We start from the raw sequence: 22,698 nt of genomic DNA on the forward strand, positions 1-22,698 counted from the left end.
GCCCTCCACCAGCCAATCAAAGCGCCCAGCCACCCTGCCGCCCTCAGGAACCTGCAGTCACATAGAGGAGAAATCCAGTTACTAAAACACAGTAGGACACGAGCGCACCCATCCACCCACACAGGACAGTTCCCAGAGTAAGTCCTTTAGTCACGTGACGTTAGCCATGAATAAATTTGTGTACCCTGCTTATAAAAGAAAAACATTCATCTTTTTACTGATTTCACACTACATTTCAAATGTTAAATGTGACATCTGTGCTGTGAAGCATTAACAATCCAGCAGCATGAATGAGTGTATGAAAACGTTAAACACAAGCTGCTCATGAGACTAATTTTATAGCTAATTATCCAGGTTTCTCTGGTGTCCTGGTTTTAGTTGAAATTAAAAACAATACAGGATCGCACTAGCCATTCGTTTTATTTAATATTTAATATCCAACTCTGACCACACCAGGACGAGTTAGTTTTGTACAGTTGGATTCTGTGGGAACTGCTACGTGGAGTTTTCATTCTTTGTGACAGAAAGATAAAAACCCTTCAATTATAAAACCAGACAAATTTCTGTAAGTGTATGTTTACGTTTAGTGTGATGAAACGAAAAGCCCAGAAAAATTGCGCAAACACGCACAGAGTACAATTAAAACGGAATGAAGACCTTTTACTTCAAATGATGCCGACAATGAACAGAACGCTTAAAATCGTAGTTTTAAAATGTTCCACTTAAGAGAAAGCTTGAAAATAAAAATAAATTGTTATATATTACATAAAACAATCAAATACTTTGATCGATAAACAGCGACGCAGCCTTGACATTGGCTCAAACAGCAGTAAAGACAAGTCACACATACAGACAAATGCCCCCACACGCTACAAGCATCATGGGTTCGGACACTCACCTCTGAATCACAGGTTCCACAGATGAGAGGAAGATGAAGATGAATGATTAAACAGACACAAACGTAAAGATATGGGATGCAAAGGTGAACAGATGAGTGTCCATGCAGGTGTTGGGACGATGTCTCTTTCCTTTGTAGTGTTATGTGAAGAACAAGCGGCACAGACGGGGATTATGACAGACAGGCGGAGGAGAGGACAGTGTGGCTTCAGATGTAGGTGACAGCACCTTTGCAGTTTTTCTCCATGGTGATTTCTACGTAAGACGTGGGAACGTAGCCCTCCTCCCCGCTCTGTTTCCTCGCCCTCGTCCAGCCGTCGCCTTTGTCCTCCTCGATGATGTACAACACCTAGATGCAACAGGAAACAAGGAGGTTTTTCAAATTAATGGCCACAATGTAAATGCTCTGAAATTATGTTATTATAATCCAATAGGTGAATGTTCAAATGATGTAGTTGTGATCTACATCTTCTCAACCAACTCTCAACAAAGTTATGTTTTTAAACAGGACATTCAAGTGGCCATTACCCTCGTCTTCTGCCATCACCAGCGTTCCCTCGTTTTGACCTGCAGTCAAACAGTGAGGTCAGAAACACAGCCTCAATCCACTGATCAATGACAACTGTTCTGGCTTCGGTAACAGAGAGACGTGGCACTGGCCTTTACCATCAAAGGAGTACAGCGCCTTGCAGTGTCCTATGACGGGCAGCGGGTCGTCGTCATCGAACTCATCGTCGAACTCGTGGGGGTCGGGGGTCGGCTGTGGGGGACCGGGGCGGCGATGAGGTGTGTGATGCTCCTGATTGGTGTCGTCTGTATAGCTGCCCTCAGGACTGATGGGAAACAGACAGCAGACGTGAACTTGTGTGTGAATGATGAACTGTTAATGATTCTTCTGAAGAAGATTTACTGTGTGTAGCAGACGGTGTACTTTAAAATCATTGTTAGTGGAAGGGAGTTGTGATGCGATTTTCTTGAGTTTGCCTTTTCACCTCTCTCTGCCTTGTGGAGTGTGATGGTGGTTGTCAGCGCTGTGTCTTCTTTCTCCTCTGGAGCTCGGCTTTCCCTCCACCTCCGATAACCAGGTCTGCAGACAGAGTCAGACATTAAGACATGTGATACAATTACATACATTCCATAATCAACAGGAAACTGACTTAAAAAGCTACACTAGTATATACTAGTAATAATTGAATCCTTCACCTCATTCTTGTGGATTTCAGAGCGCAGCTTCTCCATGTTACAAATGGTTTCTGATATTTTGGGCTGCAGGCTGCTGGGGTCTCCCATCTGAGGATTCTTCTCATACACATCCTTCATCTTGTTCAGGGCATCTCTGGCAACAACACACACAAACGTGTACTTGAGCCTAAGCTGTTTATGCAGAGAGTGTTTTCCCTGATTAGTGAATTAATCATTCAGTCTGAAGTTTACCCTGGGGTAAGAAATTATTATAGCATCTTACCTTTGATCCATCTCTTTCTGCAGCTCCCTGCCGAGTTCGTCGATCCTTTGCTGCAGCCTCTTCCTCCTCTGCTCTGGAGGCAAGTGACTGTAATCCTCCAAAGACGGTGCCTAGTGGGGAGAAACAGAATTCTACATCAACTGGAGTCTATAAATTAACTTGGTGTCAACACAGACCGACGTGGGAGAATGACCCAGATGTCTGCACCGGTGTGACTCGCATGTATCTCCACTCGTACTTAAATAAATTAATGAATAAATACCTAATCACCTAAATCAGCGGCGTCACAGACGTATAATCCACCAAATATTATAGTAGGTGAAATGTTCAAATGTCATGCCAAAATATTCTAACACCATTTAGGTTTATGTTCACAGAGCTTTTCCATTTATAATTAATATAAATTATGCAAAGTGCTGCACTAGTGTTTGTGAACCTGAGACACCAGGGAGTATTCTTGGGTTTATTACTAGAAAAATGAAGAAGAAACTAGGTGTTTATAACTGTATCTGGAAACTAAACGGAGTCCTACATGGTGACACATGAAAAGATTCCTACACTGCACAGTCTCCTTGAGACTAATCTATACACACAATCAATCACTTACCATCTTTACCGACCACTGGTGCATTAACATTTACAGCAAAGACACAAAGCACACGGGACGGGGTTAGTGGTCAGTAAGTTAAACACGCAGTCCAACGAGCCAGTCGGTCAGCATGAAAAACCACTCGGATCAGTACGCCACGATGCATCCAGATGCCAACAGACATCCGGATGCATCTGTGACACTGCACACGACTTCAACTGTCACCGATAAATCTCTCAGGTTTGACAATGTCATAAGCAAAAATCCAGCAGCTGTTGACCTGTCAGTTCATCCATCTGTTCTGTGACAGATGAAAACCACAGATGGTCGTCCCAAAAGCGCCATTAATAAACACCAATGAAAGCGTTGGCCTAACACTGCGACCAGGTGTTATTTACAAGTGTCTGAAAGCACAGAGATCTGCTTCACGACATGATGCGCTGTTAGCAGAGCTGCTCCAACACACCAACACACACCAAACTGAGGCCAACACCTGTTGGCAACACATTTTACAAACTATCATGCTTAAAATGCAAAGAACTCCATCATACAGACTGTGCTGTTTACCATCCGTCACCAGGGATCCTCCATCTTGTGACTGGAGCACAAAACTGCCTCATGAGTGAAAGAAGGGAAAGAAGCACACCGAAAAGAAGGAATGAGGGAAAGGATCAGTGTTCAGTGTCTGCAAAGCTTTCAGTTAAAATAAAAACTAATATCTAAAAGTCTAATTTGCAAGCTTAAAAATTTGAATTATTGGACCATATTTAAAGGTCATTTAGGCACCTTATTTTTAATTTCATAGTTGTCTAGAAGCTGCAGACACTGCATAGGTTTGGATAAAGTCACCACATCAACCTGTCTCTACTAAAACACACTACGTTGCGATGCCCTCTCTCACCACTCTCCTCAGGCCTTTCAAATTCTGGTGAATTCTGGGGACAGGAGTCTGTAGACTAATCTCAGACAGATAGTGGCTCACTCTGTCAGAGCTGAACCGGGATGAAGGGAAACGGTGGGAGGTGAACCGGGAACGGGAGGAGGAAGGTGGAGGGGGTGGAGAAGCAGAGGGGCACTAGTAGGAAGCAGGAAGAGGAGACAGAGTTGCTGGTCAGGATGACACAGTAAGAAAAGATTTTGTTGTCAACAAGAACTCAATGGCATGGCCAATGGAATATTTTATATATTATTTGAATGATCAGTTATACCAATAGAGTAAAGAATGGCCCTTTTTTATGAAAACATTATCAATATGTTGAAACCAAGATGATCAATAAGAAACACTATTCAAAAAACTGGCTCCTGATACTGGGAGGCAGCTGGTGGCGCCAACCTAAACCAGCAGTGATGGATAATGATTAATCAGTCTTTATGAAGAGGGCCAAGGTCCAACAAGGGAAAAAGATTTGAGTGTAGATGTTGCTGAGAATACACTCAGAGAGAAAAAACTAAACTGCTGTGATTAGGTGCAATGATTTCAGGCCACTCTTCTCACGTACCTTTGGTTTCTTCCCAAACAGCCACAGCTTGTTTTTGGTTCTGCTCATGGCGTGTTTTGGGTCTGACCGTGGCACTGAGCCCCCTTCTCGGTCCCGGTCTCGGTCTCTGTCTCCTTTGGGTGTGTTGCTGATGGTCCCATCTGAACCCGTTCTGCTGAGATTCTGACTGAAGTCCTCAAAGGGGAAGTCGCTTGGAGGTTCAAACCCTGACTTGAATGATTCCACGACGATGGCTGAATCCTGGGGCAGACGTGGACACGTGAAAGGTGTGGGACCAAGAAAGAAAACCTCTCTCTCTCTCTCTTCATGGTCACAAAGTTACACACCTTTCGCTCATCCACAGCTTTGGCGGCGGAAACCATCCCTTCTAGACATTTGGAGACAATGGGAATGACTTTCAGCTCCACCTCAGCAAAGGTCCGATACGTCTCACCGAGCTTTACTGTGCGGCGTTCGTCCATGGCCTGAAGGTTCTGTAACAGAACAGATGAGGAAATAAACACTGACTGCAGTGTTAATGGTGACACTTAAACTGGGCTGGTAAACAGCTTGTCCCGGTAAGCAGATCCTTTCCTGGACATCACCAGCCTACTCAATATTTTAGTAATGGTTAACATGGGAGAAGCCACTAAGTTAAACATGCCATCACAGCGAGCCGCACTTTCTCTAAACATGACACTGGTTTAAGGGCCAGTGCCACCAGTAAAAAAAAAATACGTAACCAACAGTCTGTTAGTGTCAAGTCATGTCCAGCCGTTAAAAATGAATGAACGGGTATAAGTGTTAGAAAGAAGCCTCTGCTTACTTTTCAGCCTCGCCTCGTGGCCTACCTTGAAGATGTGTGGTATGGCGTTGTTGAAATGTTTCCATTGCTCTGCGTTGAAGTTCTGTAGTTGTGCAGCATACTCATTCTTGCTCTCATCAGCCGTGTGAGTCCGCAGGTAATACTGGGCTTTGGCCTGAAGAATAAACATCAGTATAACATTAGCCCAGCGGCCCAGCTACAGTTTTACTATACTGCAGCCTGAAGAACATGTCTGTTGAGGTTGCAGGTGGGAGCTTCTTACCTTCTCCACCTCCGACTTGGTGGCATTGATGTCGTTATCTAGCCGCTCGTAGGTCAGCTGGGATTTCTCTGCTTCCCTGCACTCTCTCTCAAACTTCCTTTTACTCTGAAAGCAGAAACGAAGAAAAAGGAAGTGACAATGTTAAAAATACATCATGCATTGAAGACTAACCTGTTCATCCTCAATTTCCAGTTTTATATATAGATGATGGGAGACAACAAAATGCATAGGGTAAAGCAGAATCAAACAGAGATAGAGACAGAGTTCACTTCCTGCAGCCATCTGGGTTACATTAGCAAATAAAGGACACAGTCCAGACACTCTGTAGTCACTGTTAAAGTCACTGAAAGCTCAGATGAGAAACCAATAATGCTGTAGCACCAACTATATTCTAAGGAAAGATTCCTTATTATCCTAAAGTTATGTTTGTTAGCATCTTTTTTATTTCTCCTGATCACAGGCATGAATTAAAAGTGCAGCTGCTCTGACCCAAACAGAAAATATTACACCACACTTGATTTCACCTCCTCCTCACTTACATTGTCCATCTGTTTCCAGCAATGATCCAAATACTGCTGAGCCTTCCTGCCCTCCTGTAGATGCTGCTCATTTACACACACACACACACACCAGACACACATCAGACACACACACACAAGAAAACAACAGGAAAATACATTTAAATATATAGAGCACATTTGGTTCACAGTCACATGGACAGTAACAGTTCACTCAAAGAGCTGAGAGTGGAGAGGGACAGACAACTGAAACGGATAAATGATAAAATCCAGTTCCAGAGAGTTGTTTACAGTTGGTTTGTGTCACATGATCTGCTTCCATGAGCAACAAACACAGCTCTGACAGAAACATGGTTACAATCTCCTGAAAACCAGCAGTCCGACTAAGGACGTTGGCTTTTTCACAAACTGATTTTCTAAGCAAATAACTTTTCTGCCTCAAATGGTTAGAATATTGCCTATTCAGTGGAAAAAACACTCTGGCAATAATTTTCTCATTTCACAACACATTTGTCATCACACAGAGAATACACTTTATCTAGTCTTTGTCAGAGAGACACAGGATGTTGACAGGGTTCAGATGACATGAATGTTATTACTAAAACCATTACACAGAACCTGTTCCATTCTGCTTCAGTAAGCAAGTCTTAGTCCTTTGCAACGTCTACACAGGAGGGCAAATCAACAGCTCCCACAACAAATCCACACACTTATCACTGCCAGCAAACAAACCAGCAGCATTAATGTGATGAAATCCACAAATGATGGAACAGTAAATACACTGTTGCTCATTTTGTTATAAGCTGTGTTGCTTTACATCAGACAACAGGAAGAGGGCGCTGTTCCTCCAGTGGATAAGCAGATGGTGGAGCAAATAAAGGACAGATGGTCAACATCACATCCATACTCCTCCTCTGGGGTAAAGCAAATGCACACGAGGAGTCACAGAGGATACAGTGGGCAGACAGCAACAGCCGTTTCATGGCAGCAACGGACCGGCTTCGTTGGGAATGAGGTCTTAACGAGCGATGCGTTAAATGTGTCACTAGTATTCACTAAACGGTAGGCTCGTAACTATCAGCATACTCACGTGCTTCCTCTCAGCTTTGAGCTCTTGGCTGTAACGCATCAAGTCTCCGTACACCCTGTGAGCCATCTCCTCTGCCACCACCTCCCTCTGACCGGCGTAGTCGCTCAGTTCGTTCAGTGTGGAGTAGAACGACAGACATGATGTGAACCTGCACAGCAGAGACGCATCAGTATTACATCAGGGGGTTAATGATCTCATCAAAGCCACTGTTAAACACCAGAAGATACAAACGTCCAGCACGCTAACCCGTGAAATACAGTCCAACGCACCACTCTGCTCCACTCACCTCGGTTCCTCATCTTTAGAACGCTTTGGACAGTACTTCTTCACCAGGTTCCTGAGATAAGAGACAGAACCAGTAGAGAGACGGGTAAACACACGAGAGTCTGACAGTGCACGCATTTACGCAACACACGTCATGTGTTATTAAAAATGAATCACAAATTTATACATCAGAGTGAGCCGTTCCTTCCCTCAGGCTCCGACAAAAGACTACAATAAGCAGTGGGTTAATGATTTAGCCACAGAGCAGAGGAATGTATGGGTGAGAGCACATATGTGCACTTTAACGAACAGGGTACAACCTCTGTACCACACAAAAAAACTATTCACACGCACTTGTACTCTGCACATCACTCCAGGTTCTGGTATATTTTAAGCCTGTCTAGTAGGTTTAGGTCACGACGCATGGACTTGGGTGAGTTTGGAAACTATTTGCTGCTGTTTATATGTAATCCTCCCAGTATCAATGCTGCAACTCAACCCACTATACTAATATTAATAACGACCTTCACCACCAAGTGCTGACAGTTCAGTGACCAAATGTTTGCACACGCCACCATTACGGTTTGGTTTTCCACAGGCAACTGTGTGTGTGTGTGTGTGTGTGTGTGTGTAACCAACATATCAAAATGTGAAGAAACAGCTGAGCCCCTGGCACTTTGTGGAACGAAGTACGGAAAGTGAAGAAAATCTGATACAGAGACAATTATTTGTTTTAATAATTGACCATAGACCTAAAAATTCATGAAGCAGCCACATTATCTGAGACAACGGAAAAATCCAGAAGTGAAAAGGTTATTCATGACAGAACAAGGCAGAGACCAGAATAGAGCAGAGGCGTGTCTGTGTGTGTTAGCTGTGTTGTGTTGTGTTGTGCTGTGCGTGTGGGTGCATGTACCGGAGCTGCTTTGCGTAGTTTTGCTCTATGTCCAACCTCTCCTTCACAAACTTTGCATAGCGCTCCAGAAAGTCGATTCCCCACTGTGTGTGTTTGTCCAGATTCTCAAACTGGTCCTGCAAATGACAAGAGGGGAAAAATGTAATTCATCGGGACAGAGGACAGAAACAAACAAACTAAACTCACAAAACGCACAAATAATTTAAAAGCACTCAACAAACAGTAAAGAAAAAATTCAAAGAATGGATGAACACAGTAATGGAAATGACAGTGTTAAAATTAGAACCATGTGATTGAGCTGCCCATCTGAATTACTCAGCACCTATTCATAAATTACATGTCCCACTGCTAGTGACTCAGGGGTAACCGTGTTTCCTGTCTGCCGCCTGTACAAACACTTGCTGGATTCTACGGCTCAGCAGGTTCTGAACCTATGCAAGTAGCAGGACTAATCCAGAACCAGTTACAATAAATTCACTATAACACGCTAATTAGAATTACTCATATTCAAAGGGCCAAAAAAAGGAAAATTAAACACCCAATATTGAAGCAGTTTTTGCACAAATTGATTCTCAAGGAATAATCAAGAAACTATAGTAAGAAGCTAAAAACTAAACAGATTTAAAGCAAAAAACTAAATGAATGTGGTACATGTGCTCTTTGGGGCTCAAACACAGTCTTATCTGCTGCTCACTGCAGTTTCGGGGGTCATTAAGTGCTTTGTTTGAGGGCAGGTGCTGCTCATTTGCTTCTCCAGGCTCACTGGAGATTGAAGCTTCCCCTTAGAATAGTCCACTTAAGGCAATAAGGATGTGATGCATATGCTAGTCACTGCGAAACCGAAATGAATGACACAATGTTCTCTCTCAACACAGACAGGAAACCCAGTCCTTCTAACTCCAGATACCAGAGCAGTGATGATCCCATGTGTGTTGTCCTAATTACAACGATGTAGTTCTTGGTGTGTCAACACAAACCAAGGCCTGGACCCAAGCAATTATGGGTCACCAAGGGAAATACAAGACTGTGTGAGACGGCTGACCTCCCTGCTTATTGGTTATTCTGAGCAGGAGTGAAAGCGTAGACACAAAGACAAAAAGGCAGAAGGCAAATTCAAAAGATTTAGTCTCATATCTCACATTCGTATTGTACTACACATATGCTTTATATTTAGATTTTTCTTCCGTTTTCTAGAGCCAAAACTAAAAATCAGTAATAAATCTTTTCATAATCTCTTATTCACTTGAAACCAATGACTAAATAATGTGTCAGATATAAAAATGTTAGTGTTTTTAAATCCAGAAGCAGCCACTAGTTTAGTATCCTGATTAGATTAAACCAGTCGTGGAGTGAAACAAGAGCTGGCAGGATAAGCAGCATCCATTCAGCTCAACGAGGCAAAACGCCAGTTTTCACCAGTGAGGAAAATATTTAACAAGATCTCAGCAGTGAAGATGGTCACAAACGCCACGCTGCCTGCTTCCAAGTGCATTTTGTTGTAGGAAAATGATACAGATGTATAAATAGCAGTATGAGCTCTGCAGGACGGTGCACAGAAACCCAATCAGACAGGCCGCGTTGCGTTTGCCCCCGTGAGCGTCTGCATGGCTGCCAGTCCTCCTCTTTTAGCCACCGTCTGCCCGCAGTTGCGTCAGTCTGTGTGACGGTGCCCCTGAATAAGTAATGGAGTATGAGCTCATCCTGTAGTTTGTGGCAAGCTGAGCACAGACTGCTTCACTGGGGAAATGACAACATCTCTGGGCTCCTGGACACTCAGCCCACAGCCAAAGGAGTAGGAGGATGAGGATGATGATGATGCCTAAAGCACAGCTGCCTGAATCTGCACTTAGAAACCTACGCTGCTGCAGCACCTGCTCTGCAGGCGAGAGTCTCCTCAGAGTCCAACACCTGGTTTTCACTAGTCTCTAAAGAACCAAACAGTGGCTGCTGTTACAGTGATTATCAGGTATATTTGTATAAAAATACAGATTACTACAATATTTTGTTTTTTTCCAGCTTCATCCACTACAAGCTTGGTTAACTTGGTTGTCAATACACAATCAACTGTGACCTGAGCACAGAAAGCACATGTATCACTGACAAATGTGTACAGATTAACATACACACAACATTACAAGTTTTGTCCAGCTCCATTTCAACCCTTTTCACTGAACATTGTGTATTAATACTTATAACATAAAATACCAGACTCGTTCAGCTGATCTGATTTAGACACAGAAAGACGCATTAATAACAATATAATCAGCAGCAGCACAACATCCTGTGACATAATCACAGGAAGAAGTGACACAACAATAAGTCTGCGTCTGTTCAGTGTCCTGGCATGAATGTTGACTTACTGTCATAATGTTGGAATTTAAATGCGTCTAAAGAACCAGATCAGTCAGAGGTAGCAAGGTCATGATGTAACCAGGTTACTGTAAAAAAACGTGTTGGTCTAAATATTGCCAAAAGCAAACACTGGTGTTTATTAAAAAAAGGGAACCTGGGCAGTCACATTATCCATAGTAAATACTTTCATATCCATTTTCATCCTTCAGAGAATAAAGCATTTAGCTCCCAGGCGTGGGCTCAGCTTGCCCTGTGTGGAGATTCCACTGTGGAATCTGTTGTATACACACGCAGCCAACCAAGGAGCCCGACAGCCTCAGTGCATTCCTTAAAACAGGGCACGGTTAATTAGCATGGAAAATGCTGATAGGACAATAGGCTAATTACACGCTGTGGCATTCCACAACACACATACATGCACACACTGCAGACAGAGAGGCTGGGTGGGAAATGTCAACTTGTCTGAAACACCGGCATCAGCCTGAAGACCCCAGGCTCCGTCTGCACAGCGTGTGCATTTACTGCGTCTACTGGTGTTTATCTTCCTCGAAAAATAACCAGGAAAAGAAGGTCTCTTCCAAGAATGTGAAAGGGGAGAGATGCTTTGTGCGTGAGCGCTCGAGGAGGGAGTGAGAGGGAGGTGGGGGGTGGGGGGGAGACGGAGGTAGGAAAAACAAGGGGAAAGTAAGTAGGAAGAGAGACGGATGGGAACAGGCCGATGGTTTCAGTCTAAAGCTTCATTCTAACTGGATTTACTTTCCTGGGGGAGGTGGGCTGGTTTTTATATTACCTGCCCTGCCAAGCACATTTAATATAGTCCTGTGTGTACATCAACTCCTCATTAATAACCTGAACAACTCAATGGTCTTCATTTAAATTTTATCTGAAGCAGCATCTCTTTGTATTTTTTATGACTTTATCGCATCAACAATCCAATGTATTTATTTATTTTTTACTATGCTTAGCATTTTCAGCTCAGGTTTGCTGAACTAGCGTTAACTGATGTGTTGGACAACCCTTAAATTAGGAGCAAATGTATTTTAGAACATCAGTTCTTGGTAGAATAAGTAAAATATATGCTCAATGTTAATTTTTTCATATTTCCCAATGTAAAGATAATGTTCATTCTATTGGACAATTTAACAAAGGCGTTAATTTTCCAGATTTTGGCTGCTGGTCAGACAAAACAAGCAATATGAGCTGTAGTTGAAGGAGCTGACTATATGAGATTAGGCTAGACACAATGGTGCCAGAAAGCCGGCTCGCAGTCTCACACCTATGCATTTTATTTAACTTTTCCTTGCTGACAAGCAAATATTTGGATTGACTTGGCTTTGTTAATTGAAGGTTGTGTAGAAACGTTTCCAACTGCCATCTATGGACAAAACAGACACGAGCGCTGGCAGACTGCTGACTCCATCCCCCTCACAGCTCAGCAGGCAGGAGCATCAGCTGACTCCCAGTTAGTACGTCTGACAGGTTTGATGACTGTAGGACAATAACAGACATATTGGCTGCATAGCCAAGACCAAACACTAAACTATATTCCAGTGGGCGGGGGGGGGGGCTAGACAGATTAGCAGACACTAACAGACCACCCTCTGTTAGTGGTAACGGACTATGAATCCAGACACTGTGTGAAATCGGTGTGGGTCTGAACAGTCCAATTACACTTGATTGCTGATACTCATCCTAACATGGCCCACTTTTGGAGCAGCGTAGGTAATAGTATCAACACCATCTGAACCCATACACACCTACATTTGCCCATTTTTTCATGTGGAAATAGAAAAAGGTACTAGCTGTAATGTTGCCCCACTCACATATCTATATATATCTATATACAGCAACCTGCAGAGGAAATATGTGACCCATAGCTGTTTAAGTGACAGAAAGAACCAGTCCTGTGGCTCACAGTAAGATCTCATTAAGTGGTGTTTACTGAGGACGCTCACTATGACCATAGTCACATAATACGTTAGGTTGGCGCTGCATCGTGAAATGAGCCAAGTGGGAACCTGTGAACTGTTCAACGGAGTCATGGTGCAACAAATACAAGGACTTGACAAAAGCTTGAAGTGAATGGATGGGCCTTTCGTCCCCTGTGTAATTTGGAGGATTATCTCAGTGCACTCATTTAAACCTTGATAGCAGCTGTGAACTTGTTACTCTGTGTTACCATGTATCAGAAAAAACCTATACAGCAACTTCTCTTGGCTCCAGTGGAATGTTTGCTTTCACTTTGTTCAATGGTTGAATTGCTCAACCCTTTGTCTAATCTCAGACATATAGATTTATGCACCTGTGTTCATTGTGAGCCTGCAAATACAGTTCAGGTGAAAATATCCAAACTCTTAGCAAATAGGCCCGAATGGAATGCAGAACGTACAATCACTGGACAACTGCTAATAAATAGTTTACACAGCAGCTGCAAAGATATAACAGCTGTTTCCATGAATGGCTAAAAACAGACATGCCAACAACACAAAAATGGGTCCATCATGTGGTCAGTAAAACTTTAAGCCAGAAGAGCCAAGAAAAAAAGCTGCGTCCAGGTAAGAGCTGGCGAGTTAAACATTACCCTTAACGCACAATAGTGGGCCTTCATGCCACTGAAAAACCATTTCACTGAGCCTTTTACCTCTGCAAGAATCATTAGACAAATGTTTCTAGTTTCAAGAGGAACTAACACAACAATGTCATTTTAAGTCAATACCACCATGGGACAAAAGCTCTTCTATGCAAAACTTGACAAAATGGCAAATATGTAACATGAAACTGTTGGGACAACACGCACCCTGTAAATCTATAAACCGTGTGCAGCAACACGGGCTAACGTGGTAGTACTGCACACGGTCATGTGACCGAACGCGTGACAGCTCCACAAGCTAGACAGAGTGACAGGTGCAGAGGCAAACCACACACACTTTGGCAGAAAAACAAGGTTTTTTGGGCCATACTTCGATGTAACCACAAGGACACACACACAGCCTTGTGGTTACATCAAAGTGGGGTCTCACCATTGACATAATACATTCCCTGGCCCCTTACCCTCACCACCACTACTACTAACGGCAGAGGCGTAATCCTTGCTGTAATCCTAACCTCACATATGCACACGCAACATCACGTTTCAGACAAGCAGTTATAGCCATTTGCAGTTATATAATTGGACAGGCTGAGTGAAACTAAAGCCATCGAGTACTTGCCATGTCAGAGTTTACATCAAACACTGCTTGAAAAGAAAACAGCTCTCATTGGTCTGTTGCAGCCACCTGCTCATGTCAGTAATATTGCGCTTGAAGCTATGCATTTAAACATGAAAGCTCATACAAAAGGTCTCACTAAAATCACCACACTGATGGAAATCCCGTTTAAGCAGTCAATCACACTTGACCCCACCAAGTACATTATTGCCTTCAGTCAAGTGGAGTTGCAGAAAACACTCACTCATTCCAAAAGCTGAAGGTTTAATTCTAGAACAGTACAGTTATACATAACATAATCTGAGAGTGAAATCATGAAGACACATACACCCGGGCACTCCTATCTGTGGTTAGCCAGCCAGGCTTGGTAGCAACCTAATCCCCACTATTGTCTTGCTCCCCTGCTGGTTCCCATACGCACACACATCCTGACAGACTGGTTAGACAAGCGAGACGGAAAGAGCAAAAAAGTGAAAAATATTAATCACACCTAGAATATGATCATCGCCTACCAAGCATGACTTCACACCTTTTCAGATCAATCACAAGGTTGCCCCAGTGATGACATAACTGCATCAGAGGAAATGTTCACAACAAAAGAAGTAAAGTTGTTCTCCCTGCATGACAAGGGTGAATGCTGTGGCCCTAAACGGACTTGACTCGTGTTGCTTCCTGCACAAACCAAACAACCAACAGCTACAAAGTCACTGACAGCAGCTAAAGTGCAACTATCGATCTTTAGACTTTATAAATTGGGACTTAAACTAATTTATGATTGTTGTCAAAAAATAAAAAGCCCCAAACCTGCTGTGGACACATACGGACAAACTGTCACGTACAAGTACCCTTGAAAACCACTCCTAGGTCTGACCCTCCTTGTCTCATATACGTGACCAGGACCATTGTTTCTGGGGCGGCTTTCTACTAAAAGGTCACCAAAAGGATTTCCTGGGTCACTATCAGATCCTGACAGTGTGAAACAGAGAACACTGGCTCATTATGGGTTCAGACGTGAGGCTGAGGGTCTGATGTTTTTAGCATAAGTAATGAATGTATGTAGGTACTCTGGCAAATCCAACTGTTACGGTATATAGTTTCATAAAGATAAATGTGGCAAGTCATCTATATATAAATGATCAACAGTTTTTGTTTACTTGCAAACAGAACTTACATACATACCTTAATTTATTCTGAGCTTTTCCCTAGTGGCCCAGTTTACAGAAAATTACAGCATTAGGTGAACAAGTAAAAAGTAATAAACTGTCTGGGTAAACAGTTATGTCGTGTTCATTAAGGCGGGTGTGGTTATTTGTTAAATGACATTTTAAGAGTTTGACAGGTTTATTTTACTAATAGTAGGAAAGTGATTGATACAATAGGAATCCATTTAAAAGGTAATTGGTTTTCAGAAGCTAACCCGGCTTCTTGCATGTGTTACTGACTGACTGGGAGCTTATCCAAAGTCAGTGATGAGCACGTGCACAGATGACAGTCGCAGTGGTTGCCCACACATTCAACCAGTGTGTCACAGATGTGAACAGGATGTGATGACTACAGTATCTGTTGAACAATCCACTGAGATGTATCATCAAACCATGTGTGCATTCTCCACGTTTGGGCTCTATTTAAAAGAGAGGAAGCCACAGGATGCCGGATTTATCTAACCACAAGCTCAAGTGCTACAATCACAGTCACGGTTTGGTGTGAGGCTCCCAGCGGTTTGTAGGCCCGCACGGTCTCCTCGCGGTGGCTCGCTCACTTTACGCTGAAGATTTATGCCTCTGTCCTGTCTCTTTAACATGAATGAATGCAAACCTTTCATCAGGCGAGTCTTAACTAAGTGTGTGGGGATTCACAGAATTCCTTTTTACTTAGTTTAGTTTACAGCATGACGGCATGCATGTGACCTCCTGACAGTGGATCATTGTATAAAAGCAGAGAACACATGCCGGCCAACAGAGCACGCTTCCCTAGTCATGTGTATCATGGATTAGGCATTAACTTCACATCATAAGACAACAGAATGAAAGGTGTTTTATACCTTGTTTTATATTTTAATGAAGGCATTAAAGCAAGTAACTGTAATAAAAGGAAGGTAAGCTGTGGTTGTGTTGTCCTAGGATGTCTCACCACACACCCTGATACCCGACAGAGTTGCTGTTTGCATCTGTGACTTTGTCTAGACAAAGCTAAGGAGAGCTTTGGTATATGAGGGTGAGACACACAGACGGTATAAACTGGTTCACAAATGCAGGAATCCGAGTCAGACTGCAGACTCCTGTCGCCATTTTAATGTGAAAGGGTATAAGCTACGAGTCCCTGGTGGCAAAACAAGTCTCAGGTTGTAGGAGGAGAGAAAAGACTCTAAATATGTCTCCCACTGTTCAAATAAAACGATAACAAATTCCTTTCATTTCTTTGAAAAAGGTAAACATGTGCATGGCTTCAGAAAGCGGCCTGGGCTTGGAGGTGGCCTGCTGCTCCTACTGCGCTGTCTATCTGACATGTTATAGCCTGGGGTACCCGCAGTGACCAGGGGGGTACACCGTGTGATTCCTGGACAGGTTGTCAAGGTAACCAGCAGCTAGTAAGTGATGGTGTGAATGAGCAAAACAGAGCTGATTTTTTATTAGGCCCTGAAACTTAATCAGCCAAATAAACAGCCTGGGAAAACTGCTCTACTGCTGGAAGCGACATTGTTTCCTCGTATACAAACAGACTATACGTCCGACAAGCAGGGGGACAGAAAGGAAAAGCAGGAGACCCGTGGGGGAGGGGATGGTTCTGTCCTAGTCACGCTTCTGCAACCTTTGTCAAGACTATATTTATTGTTTGTACAAATTCCTGTCAAATAAACAGACAACAAGAGAAGAATGTTTACATGCTTACTAATGTGGGTGCAAAGGCTCATCAATTTCATTGATAATTATTAATAATAAAAACTGACATTTCAAAACTCTCAAATTACTGTATATTCCCTCTCATGAATACTACAACTAGTTTAATCAATCAGCAGCTTTTCCCACATGTGGCCCAGAGAGCGGCTACACTTACTGTACTGTCTATTTGAAGCTCTGTGACATTTACCAATTTTAAATTACATCCTATTTTATCTTGTGGGAAACCCCGTATTTGAAAGGGGTCTGTGATAGGGAATGCTGCCTGATCCCGAGGGAGAAGCAGCAGAGCTGGTTCAGGGGGATGGTAGGGAGGAGGAGATGAAGAGGGTTGGTGGAAGGATGGAGGGCCGCAACTGTCAACAGTTTGACCCGAGAAAGACAGCTAATGTTTTACGGTTACATGGCAAACACAAACAAAGGGAGAACATAAAAGGTGCTCGCTTTACTTTCTGTGCTCCAACATTGGTCGCTAAGGGAAGCGTCGGTACAGAGACTCAATGACGTCTCTTGGAAGATGGATCTGAACTAGTAATCTGAGGTCTCAAGTAAACGCGTTTACGTGCTCCTAGTGTCAATCTACAAGTCAGCAGTAGTCGTCTGTAGGCCTTCAAGTCATTCAGCATAGTGTCCATTCACAAAGCAGATAGTATCAGTCCAGCAGATACAGGTTTAGCAGCCAACTCATGTTTAGTACACAACGACTAAAGGGCATCAGCTGGAGGACATCCCCCTTCTGCGTCACTGCATCTGAATGTTGTTGTAGGTTTACCACAGGGGCAACAGCCATGTTGAAAACATAATTACCACTTTAATTGTGGTCAACAGAAACTCGCCAGCTAGCAAAGTAATGATCAACCCGCAAGCAGAGCCCTGCCGCCGCTGAACAGCTCTGTCTCCATCATGTTACACTGGTTCCTTAAGCCTCAGATTTTATCCACTGCCTAATAAAGTAAGTGACTAACAAACAGACAGAAAGACTGAATGCAGCTGCAGCTGTGACCAAAGCCCTGCATGTGGACGAGTCACGACTCAGAGGAATGAATCAGTTTCTGTCTCTGATGATTCAGTTTTTACTTCCTGCTAATAAAAATACACAGACTGAATTTGTAAATTTCTGTATCTATACAAAGAGTGTGCAAAGAAGAGTTCAAACAGCGACCACTGCCTTTCTATTTAAGTCATGCCTGTTTTACAGGATTAGTAGCACAAATCAAGAATGACAGCACATATAGTGCATTAATATAATATCTCCTTTTATTGCAAAGAAAAGGATCACAGAGCCATGTGTTAGCAGAGGTTGACCCATTTAACAAGACAGAAAACAAGTCTAACCAGGATTCACTGTGTTGCTTTGAAAGCCGTAAAGGTATGATGTGTCTGAATCCAAGAGAGCCTGACTGCCAAACAGCTGGATGGGTGGATACAGCTGTGACTCCATCCAGAGGGAGGACAGGGAGCAAGTCACTTGGAGGATAAGAGGAAGGAAGCGAGGGAGGGAAAGAGCAGTGGGGACAGAGTCTGAAAAAACGCAAGGCTAAGACTGCAGACTGCACTGTTTGTGTGTTGAACTATAGATGTTCATGGAAATATGGATTTGTCTTTGAAAATCCATTCAACTGACAGCTAATTGTTTTGCTTTTGTACCATTACGTATGACTTAGGGCTGCAATTACAAATTATTCGGATAATAAATCAACATTTGTAAATAAATTATTAGTGGATTGATAAATGCATTGTCTTGTATATAACATCAGAAGTTAATAAATCTAATGTAAAGGCAGCCAGTGGTTTTTACAGGCTCCAGTTCATTACCTAGATACATTACTATCATTTATTTACTTGTGTATAAGGGTGATCTAAGCCACAAACACTTGACATCTCTCTGTGCACAACTGGCCCCTAAGATGTTCTTACAGAAACATAACACAGCATTTAATAACTTGGAGTTCTGTGTATTAGCGCAACCATTCAGGTTTGTTTAGGGTTTTTAATTGGACCTTTGTTCAGTGACATAGAACATGTACATGAGGAATGGATCCGATGTGACTGAGGGACAGGAGCTGTCTGTATATGCCCCTGTCTCACAGCAACAGCCTGTGGTTAAAAAATGCTGCTAAGATGAGCAACGCGTGTTTTCGTGGCACAAACAGGTTCGAGTCTGAGCAACAAAGTCATAAGACAGATGGACACAATATAAAATGTATTTCATTTTATGTAAAATATGTTTTGCACGCAGCGAAGGTGAAGTTGTTTTTTGCCAAAGCATTATGTTTATAGAGAACGCAGAGGACAGATATTATAATAAATGACTGCTACATGTTGCAGTCACCCTGTACATTTTATAGATAAACCTAATCTGTAGTAAAAGCCTTAAAAGTCTTTAAAATGTCTTTTACCTATTCCATCTAATCCATTGCATCTTCTTCAACTCGCCCTTGGCCACAATAAGTAGATGCCCCTCCCTTGTTTTCTCTTCTTCCTCTGTCCCTTCATCATCCTCCCAGTCTCCAGGAGACACGTTAGCACAATTTTGTTAATTAGGAAAGACATCCGCCCTCACACTATGTACACAAATTGATGTGGGCTTCAGCAATTGTTCTCACACTTCCAGGCTTGAAAACATGTTCTCTCACTCACACGTCCCCACACACTCACAATGTGTTGACAGGGTTGGCTACACTGGGCCCAACAGCTTGTCGAGTCTAGGTCAGTGCCCTCAGTTTCGACATGACTTCATCCACACCCACTGTGTCATTAACAGGAACCTTTTCATCACCAGAAAATCTTGTTTGAAGCATTATAATAACTGACATTATATGTGCTGCAAAGAAACAATTAATATTAGTGAAAGTATGTTCTCATTATACATTTACTATATAAACAGGACAACACTAATTCCATAGATCCTACACTATTTCTTGATTCTTGATAAAACATCTATAGAGGTCAGAGCCAGAAACTGTAAAAATGCCCTCGTCTGTGCCGGAAAGCCACCTGGTGCCAAGAATACAACAGCTCCTTTTCTTCCAGGATCATATTATTCAGACGTGACTCCAGTTCCCCTGTTCTCCAACATGTCCCACAGGAGAGGTCTGGGAACAATCCACTAGGTCTTTTCAAATCCTCACAGCCCATGAAAAGTAAAACCCCTCTTCTGGAAGAGAGGAAGAAGCAGCGAACTGCCCCGAATAAGCCTTTACAATGGGTCTAAAGTCTCCATGCACTTGACAGCTGACAGGTCTTGAGGTAAAACCAAAAGGTCCAGTCAGGCTTAAACCCTGACCACCTTTCCATCCTCTGCCCACTTATCCTTCTCTTTCAGTTTGCCCGACCCGGGAAGACGGCCGCCTGTCACTCTCTAGTCCTTCACCCAGACCTGGCTCCACCCAGCTGGCCTCCAGCTCACCTCCAGCTCACCTCAAGCAGACAGCGTGCAGCGTCCTGGCACTTAGCACACATGCGGAAAGCAGACAGAGCTTTAATTCAGACAAACACTTCCCACTTTGTGTGTGTGCGCGTCTCACAGGGCAGGAAGCCAGCATGGTAATAGGATGTTCCTCGCTTGCTCTGTAAAGTCTCAAAGGCCAGAGAGGGAGAACGAAAAAAGCCCGCCAAGCTATATTTAATCACTGCAAGGATACAAATATTGACTAAAATACCTATGTATAGATTTTTTAGCTTAAACAGTTTGTCTATTGATCCAGCCAGGAAGGTGATAAACACTTCAGATGCACAAAGAAAAGTGCACTTTAGTTTTGCCAGACATTCCTCTCACATTAGCGTTTTTCTTCTGATCTACAGGATCAATTTTCTCTGCAGATCTTGGAAGCCGTTCAAATAAAACAGAGGCAGAACCATTTCAGGCCATTTTAAGCAACAGCCGGGAGATGTGGCTTATTATTGATGGCTTCACAGTCCATAATCCTATTTAAGCATATTTAAAGAAAAAATCTTTTTGTTGGATAAACAGACCGTGAAGGCACTAACAAATAATATACTATGAACAGAATATTGGCAGATTGATTTAAAGCAACCATCATTATCATATAAGAGACATGCAGTTATCCAGTGCCAGTAGTCACACTGCTTGTATGTGACCATAAATGTGCTGCTGGTTGTTGTGTTTGACATGAGGAACCTTTACTCAGAGCTGCTTTTAAAAAAAAAGGGATTGACATTAGAAACCAGTCATGTGTAAAACACCAACCAACCAACCAACAGTTGCACATCTTTTCATACGAAGGATAATCCCTAATCTGACATCAGACAGCCAACAAATTAATCTCATCAGCGGACTCAGGATTATGACGGTCTGTCACTGACTACACTCATCGGATCGTTGGCTGCGTTCTTTCGCTACAGGACTGAAGAAAAGGCTTCACGGTGTTGTTTAAAGTCCTTTATGGGTCTAACTGTGATGAATGTACCTCATTAGGCTTCTTAGTAAGTTAGTTAGGATCTTATAACACCTTGTTTGTGTTTTGTATTCAGAGGTTTGATCCATTTTTAAATATCCCAAAGCTTTTAGGGAATTTTCTGCTGTAACGTAAAGGTAATTCCTAAACTTTAGTGCTTCATGAATAAATGCTCACACTGTGTGACGGAAGCTCGTGCAAACTGTAGAACACCAACCCTCGTAAAGACTCAGCTAAAAGCAATGCAGCGTCTCCAGAAGTGAATGGAAAACGTGAATGCAAGATGCGGCTCTGGAACACACACAAACACTGAAATCCAGACGGACCACATCTGCATTCTTGCGTACACGATTACCCAATATTTATGAATCACAGTGAAGCAAACAGCCGTGGCTCTGAAGCAGCATGTAGAGAGGAGATCAGGAGGTCAGCTGGAGCTGGACGGAGGGGCCAACAGCCCAAAACCCGAGCTCAGCCTACTGTCAATCTAATTAAAACAGTAAGATCACAGTCAGTGCGGTGCTGAAGGACCAGTATCAGCTGTGACGTGTGAGCTAAAGAAGACCACGATGAGTGACTTTAATGATCAAACCTATTGTTTTGGTCGTGGCAGGAGGAAACAAACGATAGGTGGCTATAGATGATTCGCTTAGTTCAAACCAGCATGTGTTCCCATCACATGAAACCAAAGACAAAGAAGCGTCTTATCGCCGAACTTAAGGCTCGTTTCAAAGAGGCCGAACCGGACCCATCTCTCCAACCAGGCTTGTCCCGGTGTCCCCGCCCCGCTACCGGGAGTCCCTGCCAGCCTGTCTGGGTGAAACAGGGTGTGACACGGACCAAAAAAAACAAAAAACAACCGAGACAAGTTGCAAGTTACGCGTCAAACTAAGCCGTCGAGCCTCCGGGAGCGGACGGGTTCGGGGAGACCCCTCCCGGCAGCGGAGTCCCGGACTGGCGTCCGCGGACCTGCCTATTGTTCCGCCGCTGTCACAGCCGCTGAGGTGAGTTAGCTGCTAGCGGGTTAGCCTTAGCTTTAGCCCGGGCTAGCGCCACCGCTCCACACAAAGCTAAAAGGTAGCGCGGCACCTTCCCTCCACCCGGTTCCGCCAGAACTCTCTCACACACAACGGACACATGTCCACAAACAACGGCTTGAGTAGGTCAACGTACCCACAGCTCCGTTCCCCAACTCATTTCGGATTCCTCCTTGTGAGTTCTCCCGTTCTGGAAGCAGTTTTCCCCGTCGGACGCTCCCAAACTGCCGCTGGGACTCGGGTTCTCCTGACTGACGGTCTGCCGCCGAGCACCGCTCCTCCTCCGCTCCTCCCCCTCCTCCCGCTTCTTCTGCTGAACCCGCAGGGCCGCACACACCGGGGGACCGCGGGGGCCAAAACACGAGAGCGGGCGTGGATCCCAACGTTTTAGACCCTAACGAAGAACAAGGAAAGAGGAAAATTATTTGCAAAAAAGGATCACACAAGAAAACACGTATTGTTATACGTGTTGCATGATACACA

At 43.5% G+C, this 22,698-nt stretch overlaps 1 protein-coding gene across 1 annotated transcript; it reads right to left on the reverse strand.

Moving 5' to 3' along the window:
• Positions 1 to 401: 401 nt before the first annotated feature.
• Positions 402 to 22,511, reverse strand: LOC114853593 (formin-binding protein 1-like). Its single transcript, XM_055508180.1, has 15 exons — positions 22,352 to 22,511; positions 8,306 to 8,421; positions 7,412 to 7,462; positions 7,126 to 7,273; positions 6,057 to 6,119; positions 5,518 to 5,622; positions 5,281 to 5,409; positions 4,777 to 4,923; positions 4,451 to 4,690; positions 2,363 to 2,472; positions 2,101 to 2,233; positions 1,890 to 1,984; positions 1,564 to 1,730; positions 1,409 to 1,464; positions 402 to 1,246 (listed from the first exon to the last, which is right to left on the reverse strand). Exons 1-15 carry the CDS (start codon positions 22,373 to 22,375, stop codon positions 1,106 to 1,108), a joined length of 1,725 nt encoding a protein of 574 aa, XP_055364155.1. The 5' UTR covers positions 22,376 to 22,511; the 3' UTR covers positions 402 to 1,105.
• Between the last annotated feature and the right edge of the window lie 187 nt (positions 22,512 to 22,698).

This window comes from Betta splendens, chromosome 4 (assembly GCF_900634795.4).
Source record: "Betta splendens chromosome 4, fBetSpl5.4, whole genome shotgun sequence".
Classification (NCBI taxonomy): domain Eukaryota; kingdom Metazoa; phylum Chordata; class Actinopteri; order Anabantiformes; family Osphronemidae; genus Betta; species Betta splendens.

Bases quoted from the DNA above. Each gene is read 5' to 3' on its own strand.
- LOC114853593 (XM_055508180.1), bottom strand. From the start codon at position 22,375: ATGAGTTGGGGAACGGAGCTGTGG. The intron at 4,691-4,776 runs GTGTGTAACTTT...CGTCTGCCCCAG, and splicing joins AAGCTGTGGATGAGCGAAAG to GATTCAGCCATCGTCGTGGA. The intron at 1,731-1,889 runs GTGAAAAGGCAA...GTTTCCCATCAG, and splicing joins ACTCCACAAGGCAGAGAGAG to TCCTGAGGGCAGCTATACAG.